The sequence below is a fragment of the Danio rerio genome, chromosome 17, assembly GCF_052040795.2.
Source record: "Danio rerio strain M-AB ecotype USA chromosome 17, GRCz13ab, whole genome shotgun sequence".
In the NCBI taxonomy this organism is placed as follows: domain Eukaryota; kingdom Metazoa; phylum Chordata; class Actinopteri; order Cypriniformes; family Danionidae; genus Danio; species Danio rerio.
In genome coordinates this window covers 13,837,190-13,848,536 of record NC_141037.1, presented here as the reverse complement: position 1 = coordinate 13,848,536, position 11,347 = coordinate 13,837,190, and the positions used below count along the sequence as shown (strand labels likewise).

At 33.5% G+C, this 11,347-nt stretch overlaps 1 protein-coding gene across 2 annotated transcripts; it reads right to left on the bottom strand.

Annotated features, from left to right (window-relative positions):
* Positions 1-201: 201 nt before the first annotated feature.
* Positions 202-10,800, bottom strand: stmn4l (stathmin-like 4, like). Of its 2 annotated transcripts, XM_087288934.1 has the most exons (7): positions 10,719-10,800; positions 8,598-8,653; positions 8,379-8,474; positions 6,269-6,474; positions 3,937-4,128; positions 1,361-1,378; positions 202-762 (listed from the first exon to the last, which is right to left on the bottom strand). In XM_087288934.1, exons 2-7 carry the CDS (start codon positions 8,608-8,610, stop codon positions 754-756), a joined length of 534 nt encoding a protein of 177 aa, XP_087145060.1. In that variant the 5' UTR covers positions 8,611-8,653; positions 10,719-10,800; the 3' UTR covers positions 202-753.
* Positions 10,801-11,347: the final 547 nt, after the last annotated feature.

Below are 11,347 nucleotides of genomic sequence, written 5' to 3'. Positions count from 1 at the left end.
TTTAAAAGTATGTGTTGTTTACATTTTATGTACATGTTAACATATTTTATATGAATTATTTATTTATTTATCTATCCACATGTGCATGTAATGACTGATGCAATAAATGAAAAAAATTATACAAAGATTGTTCTCATGTATTTTCTTTTTGTAAACCTTTTTTTGATGCATAATGAGAAAGTCACAAGGACAAAAACCAAATACCAGCAGTCCTTTAATTCCCTCTGCCTCTAAAATATATATATAGATATATATAGATATATATATATTACAATTTCTGTACAGAATTATAGAGCCAAATCAGACACCAGCTGATCATGAGGCAAGTGAATGTATGTACAGCGGCAAAAGCTTGAGCATTTTTACCAAAAATAGAGCCTTAAAGACAGGACAGAAGACAAACCGACTGCATCCACATGGGCAAAGTACATGAAACCGTCCAAACACACGAAATCATCTCACACACTCTTTTTTTTTTTTTTTTTTGGCACTATTGGCATACAAGCTCAACGCAGAGCCAAACACATCTCTGCATTTCTCAGATTAAGGTAGAAAAGATTTCACAATCTTTGCTGGCCGGCCAGTTCTGCTCATCCGACAACATGGCCATCGTACCGTACAATGATATAACCATATCATAATCTGCTTTCAGAGTCATGATCTCTTATGATCCAAGCTAAAAAGCTCAGCATGTGATAGTCAGTCCTTTGGTGAATGGTCTTCAGTATGATCAGCGTGCGTTCTGAGAAGATCTCAAGGCACCTGGAACATAAAGTTCAGAGATATGCCGATTAATATCAGGACAAAAACCACACAGTCACACACCAAATTGCTTTCACGAGCTTTATGAGATGCAAGTCAACTGTGGCCACATTTAATGCTGTAAGGTTACTAACAAAAATCTTGCTTTCGATTTTACGTCACGAAATGAACGTTTAGACACATAAATACTACAATACTATAAGTACAGATGACTTTTTTGAATACACAATGTTACACAAACAGCAGTACAACATTTATACACACTATATTCATCACTGTCCATTTTCTTTTACTAATTACATGCAAACTCCTGATTTGTCGAAAAGGACTCATGCATTTTAACAATTGTAACAATCTGTCAACTTTTCTGTTGACTGATGTCAAATTCACATTCATAAAACACATTTTGTGCAGCAGCAAATTTAAGAAAACGGCATCTTTTGCTTTAAATATCGCAAAATAGGCCTCCAGTTTCAAAACGCAGCCTGGCTATGAGCTGTTTGGCCTTATTTTGGTGTAAAAATCTCCGCTAGAAACGCTCTTGATTTGAGTTATTCTATTGCCAGTCCAGATCCATTAGTTCCTTGTGTTTCCTCACCTCCTCAGCATGCTTGTCCTGGAAAAATACAAGAGAAAAAGAAAGAAAAAGATTAAATAATTGTTCAATCTCAAGTATGGAGTGTCTCAAGCATTGAAAATATCTACTAGTGACACAAAACGGAATTGCAGAGAAGGGTGTTTAGACCAATATGTAAATTTGTGCTTTTTGTTTCTCTAAGCAGGGGCGGACTGGGACAAAAATTCAGCCCTGGCACTGTAGCCACATCAGCCCACATTACCACACCGACACAGCCCACCCACGGACACGGACATTTACTATTTATTTTGGTGTACAGATGGTGAAAAAATATGACATTCTTGCCGGAATTTGATTACGTCCGAGTAACCTCAGATTGGGTCGGCCCATCTTGAAATCAGGCGGCCGTCACCAATTGGGCCAAATGCTTAACATTTATTATTATTATTATTATTTATTTGATTTTTTTATCATCATCATAATATCACATCTAGCAAGACATAAAAGCTGCCTGCACGTAAGAACAATACATATTTAAAAAAAAAAAAAAAAAAAAAAAAGACCGGCCCACATTTAAAAATTGGTCCGGCCCTTCTGGCAGTCTAACCGTCAGATACCAGTTTGGAGTGGGTTGAGTGGCGTAGGACTGGCAGGGTTACACACACCAGGACGATTTTCACTCACTCTTATTGCCAATGTTTAATATCTCATTACTAGGCCCACACGAAATCTGCACACGCAGAATTCCGCAGATTTAATGTGTGTAGTAAATGTGTGTACATTCATATTTATTCAGTTTTTAAATTAATTTCTTTGAAAATATTTATATGATTTATTTACGATGTAGTTTTAAAAGTAAGGTGTTCTGTCTTACAGTAGAGATATTATATGGGACACTTGCTTTGTTTACCAAATCAAGTGGATCTAATTGGATTTGCAGTGTAAACATTAAATACAAGTTAAAAAGGTATTACTTTTTGTTTCATATATTTTGTTTTTAGTTATGATACTCCCAAAATCATTCAGCATAAATCCGCAGATTTTTACTAAAATTTTCAGCAGAAATGGCTAAAAATGTCCGCAGATTCCGTCTAGCCCTACTCATGACTAAACAATGGGCGCCAATGTGAGTGGTCACAACAACACACCGTGGCCTCTTTTATTTGCTTGTTTGTTTTGACATGTTGACTGCTGAACTTACAGCAAACACAACTTGGTGGTGATTAAGCATAAACCGTCTATGCGAGCACACATTGCTAACGACAATGAAGAAACGTTAGTGTCAGGTGCGTAAAGTGTTGAAAATTGCCATCTTGTGTATAAGGCTATTTTTGTTTTTCATAAAGAAGCATCTAACGTCAGGATTTTTAATCTGCTCACCACCAGTGAAAATTGCTTGGGTGTGAATGCTAAAACATGTTTGAAAATATCCTGACAATAAGCCTTGATCTGGTGGATGTCTGACTTTGACAGAACAGATTACCACATGATAGAAGGTGGAGCTTCAAAGCCACACCCACTTATTACATCCATACTCTAAAAATGATGCTTGCTGTTTGTTCAAACTACTTATTTAAAACGAGCTGAAACAACACTCTTATTGAGTTTATTTTTTTGGAGGGACAGCTTAATTATTTTGTTCAATCATCTTAAATTTATAAAAACTTATAAGTTCACTTAATTTCTTCATGTCATCTCAACACAAATCGATTGTGTGGAACCCAGTATTTTCCACAGTGAATGGCAGTTTAAAGTTGTTTGCTTCTGCAAGCTGTTTTGAACTTCCAAAATGAACCTAATTTTGGCCTAATTTTGTTTCACAACTGAGGTGTGTTGCACAAAATGAGTTGAACAAGCCAATCAAATCCAACCTGATTAAGATCAAGGGGTTTTAAAACGCTTATGATATAAACAATCTTGGTCAACTGGTAATGTTTTTTTATGCAACAGACATATATGTCACTTTGCTCACAGCTGATTGGTCCACTTCAGAGTTGCGATGTCAAACTCGAAATAAAACCTGCTTCAGATTTCGAAGCAGTTCAGCTATGTAGATTAAGTTGTTTTGGCGACAAAACCAAACTCACCTTCACTCAAAAAATATCTAATGGTGCTTGTTTGAACTACTTATTTTAAATAAGTTGAAACAACATAATTCTTGAAGATTTTTTGGGGGACAACTTAATTCTTTTATGTTAAATTTACTAGAAATTCTATGTATTTACTAGAACTTCTATGTTAAGCTGCTTTTACACAATCTACATTGTAAAAGCGCTATAGAAATAAAGATTAATTAAATTTAATCAAATTTGTAAAAACAATTAAGGTAACTTAATCAATTAGTGTTGGGACAACATGAAAGAATTGTGTGGAACCCTTTTTTACAGTGATCTTAAGCCCCAAAACTCAGAGTTTGCTCAAACTAAATGCAAACTTACCTGTATAAAAGCCCAAACTGTTACATAACAGGCCTCAGCTTATTTATTTTTTTGATTAGACTGTTCAAAACCCACTGCAATTCCCTTTTGTGTCACTAGGGGTGCTGCTGCACCTTTAAAAAATGTAAGTGGTTTTCAGATATTCAAGATTGGCCGTACCTTCTCCTGAAGACGCTCCAGCATGGCGGCGATGTGAGCCTCCCTGTTCTCCTTGTTGATCTCCATTCTGTGCTCCAGCTTTTCTTTGGCCATCTTCATGAAGTTGTTGTGTTCCTCCAAGGCTTTCTGGGCCACCTCTCGCTCATGCTCTCTCTTTTCAGCCAAGTGCTTTAGAAGTTCAGCTTCCTGACACTGGGGAGAAAAACCCAAGCAGAAATATGAGACTCAGCTATAAGTACATGTATATGCAGTAATGTTCATGCTAACTAAAACATATTCAACATTTTCAGGTACTTAAAACAGTACCACTTTACAGAGGATTACATTTGTTACTGATAGTTAGATTTAAAAAACCATGAGAACACTTCTAATGTATTTATTAGTTTTTGTTAATGTTATTTTCATTATTAACACATTTTAGTAAATGTTTAAATCCAAAATCAAACAAAAAGGGCTTCAGGGGTAATTAATATGTCTGTGCTTATTGGATGAGGGATTTACAAAGATAAATAACAAAATCATAAGTCCAAGACACTCGACAAGTAAGTGAAAAAAAATTAAAGACAGTCTTTATTAAGCTTTATCAATATTAGTTAATCAACATACATTTGTTATTTAATAGTGTCACAGTCATCAGCGATCCAGCATGTGCAGATCACTAACGGACTACAAATCTGCTGGTATATGGACTACAAGTTCCAGTCATGCAACACACACACACACATCTGCTCCAAGTCTCCATTGATTACATTCCCACAGCTGATGCTGCTCATGGACTGATTAAACACACTTATATATGGCTTACATTGACACGCCTGAGTCTTGTTATATTGTTAGTGAACATTTCGACGCAGTTTCCTTGTCTTGCCGTGTTTTTGACCCTCACCTTGTTTGTTTGTTTATGTTGTCTGCTGCCTGCCTGTGCTGACCTATCGCCTGTGTTTTTGACTACGACTCTGGATTTGCCTGCATACTTCTGTTTGCTCCTAATTGTGACCGTTGTTTGCCTGTCTATTCTCAATGAACCTGTGTTTGGATCTGCACTCCCTTGTCTGCGTCCACTTCACATTACAAATATAGTTTGTGTCAGCTCATTTACATTAAATCATATTTACAAATAACAAAATCATAAGTTCAAAGGAACTCGAGAAGACAATGAAAAAGCCTTTATTAACATGACTATTATTTAAAAATGTATTAATTACCACAACTATTTAAATAATAGCCATGTTAATAAAGGCTTTTTCATTTTTTCACCTACTCGAGTGCCTTGGACTTATGATTTTGTTATTAGTAAATGGTATTTAATGTAAATGAGTTAACATCAACTATCAATGAACAGTTGTACAGTATGTTGATTAACTAATGATAATAAAGCTTAATAAAGATATCTTGCATATAAAAAGCTATATAAATATTTGAAAAGAAAAACAAAACAAAATGAAACTGAAAATATAAAAATAATATTAAATGTTTTTTATGTATTATTTATTTAAACTAATAAAAACATTAAATATTCCTTAAATAATACCAGTGATATTGCAGTAAGAGAGTTTGTTCTGCTTCTGCAAGCTCTTTTGAACTTCAAATGAACAATATTAATAGCCAAATAATAATCTAAAAACCTTATTAATAATAATACAAACAATAAATATTTCTAAAATAATACCAGTAAGCACATCCAAATGTGAAACTGTACTACACTGAACTATTTTTTCTTATATAGTTATTGTTATGTAATTTATTGTTTAATTAGTTAATGCGATGTGACTTTTGGCTTGTTACTGGGATTTTATGCAAGGTTGTAATTCTCTGCATTTTTTATTTGTTGTTGTAAATCTTGTAGCGCATAGGTCTCAAACTCAATTCCTGGAGGGCCGCAGCTCTGCACAGTTTTGCTTCAACCCTAGTCAAACACAGCTGATCCAAATAATCAAGGTGTTCAAGACTATTATAGACTATTAAGCAGGTGTGAGTTGGAGGTGGTTGGAGCTAAACTGTGCAGAGCTGTGGCTCTGTAGAAATTGGGTTTGAGACCACTGTTGTAGCCTTTGTAGCGCATCATAAATAAAATATATTAATATCATTATTATTATTAAGAGAAAGCAAAATTCTAACTGTTTTGTTTTCTCATTATTGATAATAAATGATCCATAATAATATCACTATGAATATTATTGCTAATTAAAACATAATTAAAAAAAATTACTCAGATTATTTCTACATGAAAGTCAAAACTTTAAAAATAGCATATAAAGTTATGTTTTCAATTAAAAATCTGATGTATTTCTATATTGAGTATTGACTCAGAAACCATTATAAAAGTCCTCACCTTTCTTCTCTCCTCAGCTGCGTCCAGCTTCTTCTGAATCTCCTCCAGTGAAGGGTCCCGGCGAGGTGGGAATGTGGGGTGAAACTCCCTCTGACCGTCAAAAGATGGAGGTCTGAGAATGACCTCAAAGGCCTGGCCTGATGAGCGCTTGTTCAGCTCAATCACCTCCATGTCTTTGATAATTCCCAGGTTGAGGTCTACAACATCTAACAGAAGAGCAGTAATGGTTAAAAATATTCATTCAACTAATTATAGGCTACTTGGACATAAATAAAGTTCCTGATATATATTTATATATATATATATATATATATATATATATATATATATATATATATATATATATATATATATATATATATATATATATATATATATATATATATATATATATATATATATAATATATATATATATATATATATATATATATATATATATATATATATATATATATATATATATTTATATATATATATATATACACACACACCTAATATATATATATATATATATATATATATATATATATATATATATATATATATATATATATATATATATATATATATATATATATATATATATATATATATATATATATATATATATCATTACATTAAAAAATTTGATATCTAATTTATTTTAATTAACAAAAACAATAAATATTCCTAAAATAATCCCAGTGACATTGCAGTATGACAGTTTGCAGATGTTTGCTTCTGCAAGCTGTTCAGAATTTCCAAATAATAATAATAATAATAATAACCAAATAATAATATAATTCAAAAATAATAATCCACATTTTATTAATAATAATAAAAACAATAAATATTCATAATATAATACCAGTCAATTTACAATCAATTTACATCCATCCAAGGTCAAAAACACCCATTTCCTCATACAACTCAGCATTAGCTCTGGTCTGAAAATGCACTCAAAAATATTATTTTGTTGCTTGTTCAAACAACTTGTATTTTAAATGGGTCAAAACAACACAATTCTTGAGATGTATTGGGATTTTTTACCTTAAATTTATTAAGTTAACTTAATCCATTTGTGTTAAGACAACATGAACAAATTGTGTGGAACCCAGCATTTTTGGCAGTGTTTTTTTTTCCAAGAATTTCTTTAAGCACCACATTATAGGTAATTGTAGAATTTAAGAGATTATTTTCACATTTCCTCACACTTAAGTGGTTTTTAAACCTTTATGAGTTTCTTTTTTTGTAATACACACCAAAGAAGATATTTTGAAGAATGTTGGAAACAGGTAACCACTGACCCCCATAGTGGGAAAAAATACAATAGAAGTCAATATTTACCACGGTTATCAAACAGTATTTTACAAGTAAAGGGTGAGAAAACTATGACAGATTTTTTAGTTTTTGGTGAACTTTTCCTTTAATACACTGCAGTTAAAATACAGTTTCAATGCATCATGTAAATTTTGAGATTTTGCCTTTTCATTAAGTGTCTTTCTTTTCAGTTTAACAGAAAGAACATTTTAGGTGGAAAGGATAACTTTTGCATGAATTTTACAAGTACACATTTAGGACGTCAATTCTTAAAAGTAGACTTGTCATCGTATTTGTATACTACAATTCTCTGATGATTTAAAATGCTTCTTTTATCCTCACTTGTAAGCCCCTTTGAATAAAAGCATCCGCTAAATGAATAAATGTAAATATAAATGCAATGAGCCATAAATCTCCACTTCAGAAGCACTTACATTACATACACCAAACTTCACAGAGGATAAGTGCACATGACTTGCAATGTTTACAATTCTGATAGTCATCAACCAGCTGAGAATATGTTGTTGATAAAAAAAAAAAAAAACAGATGGAGCTTAAAATATGGCTAAACAATCTGAATCTAAATTATGTTAATTGGAATTATTAGCAATTGTAATGTAATAAAACTGAATATAATATGCCATTAAAATTTGTTTTGAATTTGAATTAATTCATTTGAATTTCAATTTCGTAGCTTGAATATTGAACATCTGAAATTAAAGATTAATTAAATTAAAGTCTGATTATAGACGTATTTTTAAACTTTAATTTGTTTGTATGACTTCATAGACTGCAGACATAAAACCTACCTTGTGTTTTCTTGGTGGGCTTTTCTCTGGGCTCTGGGAGGATGCAGGAGCAGAAGAGAGACACTAGAGGGAGCTCCTTCATCTTTTCTCTGTACGCTGCATAAGAGATAGAAAAGAGTTATTTTGAGCTAACATCGCTACCGATGAAATGCCATGTGCTCACATCATTCCTTCAGCTCACACACAAGTATATCAACGAACAAGTGGACTTTCACGTACCGGCGAGAGTCATCTTTCCTTCGAAGTCCTCTGAGGTGTTTCAAACTCAGCTGATTCTGCAGAGAGAAACCATGATGTAATCAGAAACAGAGGCGATCGATTCTCTGTCTTTGTCTTCGCATTAAAGTCCAACAAAGGTTAGACATCCCACAGCAAATGCAGATTATGAATACTACAAACAAATATAGCCACTGAATTGAAAAATAAACTATTGACATGCAAAAATACAGCAAGATTATGCAGATTGCATCAAATGTTAGTTTCAAACATAACTATCTTAAACTGAATGCTATTTATACCTAAAACAATAATAAAAAAGAAAGATAATATATGTTAATAAAGATATATCCTCAGATGTACTGTACCTATAAAGAAAATGTTTGAGATGTTTTAATAAAAAAACGGCAGTAATTTTTGGTTTAGTGTTAAGAGTACACCACATACAATACTATATGCATAATATAAGCATAACATAAATACTAAAATACATCAAATAACACAAAATACTAAACACAAGCATAAAATAACACAGTATATGCATCATATAATCCCCTAAACTAATCAAGCATTAATTGAAATAGTCAGAAAAGGTAATATACTTGATTCCAGTCCTTCGCAAACGAGAGCTTGAATGAAAGAGTTTTGTACAGGGTTTATGATCATCTCTCTGCCTACGCTCTTTTTTTTCTCTCTCTCTCAGTTTTTCGTTCATCCTGCCTCTGCCCTTGCTGTGCCCACTCATTTCCCACACTCACCATCTCTAAACTTTAAGCCGCCCTCAATGCATGCATGGGCTCAGGTTATAAAACATTTTGCACACTTTTCTAGAAATGAGTGACAAACTGCATGCACACAAGGACAAAATCAGCTCCTGTTGTATTGATGCCAGCAAAATAATGATTCTTCTGGTTATTAAAAATGTATTTAAAGTGTATTTAAACTTAGAAACTGATTCTGCATCATGAGCATCATTTTTAAGTCATGAGGGACAAAATGAATGCACTTAAAGTCAAAATCAGCTCCAGTTTAGTTAATGCCAGCAATATAAGAATTAAATTTATAATTAAAAGGTTAATATCTCTTCTTTTACGGAGTAGTTCACCCAAAAATAATCATTTACTTGCCCTTCACTTGTTCGAAACCTATTTGAGTTTCTCTCTTCTGTTAAACACACACAAAAGAAGATAGTTTGAAAAATGCTGGTTGATGAAACCCATTGACTTAGTAGTATTTAATCCCACTATGGAATCTACGGGTCCCAGCAACCAGCATTCTTCAAAATATCTTATATTTGTGAAACTCATCATGAAGGTTAAAACCACATGAGGGAGAGCAAATGATGATGTCATTTTACTATTGGGGTGAACTATCGCTTTTTAAAATGTGCATCAAAGCACCAAAGGTAAAAACAGTGAATCTGCATGGCATTAAATGTGCACAGTATTCGAAGTCACGAGGGACAAAATGCACGCACTCAATATCAAAATCAGCTCCGTCTTCAGAAATATAATAACATAGACATTGAAATGCAACCAAACAAAAATGCATATGATTGTAGCTGGAAATGCAAGTCATATTCATAACCTCCCACTGCTTTCAGATCAAAAAAAGCTTGTTGTTATGAAAGCAAAGGAAGTGGCGCTCTATGAAGAGGCTGTGGCCTTTCGCACAGCAGCACATACTGTAATCTCACCTCTCTGTACCGCCCACAGTGCAGACTACAGCATGCTATCTGCAGGACCTCCAAGCTCATTATGCATTCAGATGTACTTTGCCTTAAATCACCTTAAAATGAACTACAGTCTTTTCCTTTTTTGTTTTTAAAATTGCACTATATTCAACATATATATAAATACACTCTTTAAAAATATAGTATAAACATTACATATATAATGCTAATATATATGCTCAGTATCACAAATCTAAATCTTGCAAGCAGAAATTCTGCAATGCAACACAATCCACCCTCAAAAAGTCTCACATTTCAGTACTATTTAAAATAAAACTAATTAAACTTTCGGTAAAAACTTCCAAATCACATTACGCCAACACATGCATGTCTCATTATCCTGCAAAAACATTAAAACAATAAAGCGAATACAAAAATTCTCCTTTACTCACCAACAGTTCACTCTAGTCTTCTGTCCCGAGTCTTTCCCTCACGTTCAGCCTGACAGTCTGCTGCTGTTTGGATGCTCAACCTGGCAGCATCAGCACCACCTCTGCTAGATAAAGCATGACATCACCTTCCAGCGCTCTGATTGGTCGAGAGGGATGCAGGCTCCTCATGGGCTGGGGAGGTGGTTAACTCTTTGTTGAAAGAAAAAAACGGGTTGTGAATACAGAGAAGGAAACACTCTGCAGCAGAAATGCTCATTTATAACGTGTAAGTCAGTCTGTGATAAGAAACAGAATGTAAAATAATAATAATATAGATATTAATATTGAGAATAATTTAATCGGAATTTCTAGATACTTCAGAGCTTTTAACCTAGAATCTTTTTCTGCGTTAGTTCATTTGGGTTGGGATTTTATTTCATTACGTGCACTGTCGTGTGCTAAACCAGCTCGGTCTGGATTTTGGAGCTGTTTGAAATGTCACGTCTAAAAACGGAGGAGGACAGGGATTTGTGTGTCATCTTCTCACTCGCTCACTCATGGCTGGAGTCTTGCTGATGACTGTGACATAATAACCTTGCCAACATACTCGTCTGGATCGGGCCTGTTTGAACAGTCTCTCAATAGCCCGT

Excerpts from the sequence above, each read along its gene's own strand:
- stmn4l (XM_087288934.1), bottom strand. Across the intron at positions 6,475-8,378 it reads GCCCACCAAGAAAACACAAG|ATGTTGTAGACCTCAACCTG; the intron begins GTAGGTTTTATG and ends CTCTTCTGTTAG. Across the intron at positions 4,129-6,268 it reads CAGCTGAGGAGAGAAGAAAG|TGTCAGGAAGCTGAACTTCT; the intron begins GTGAGGACTTTT and ends TTTTCTCCCCAG.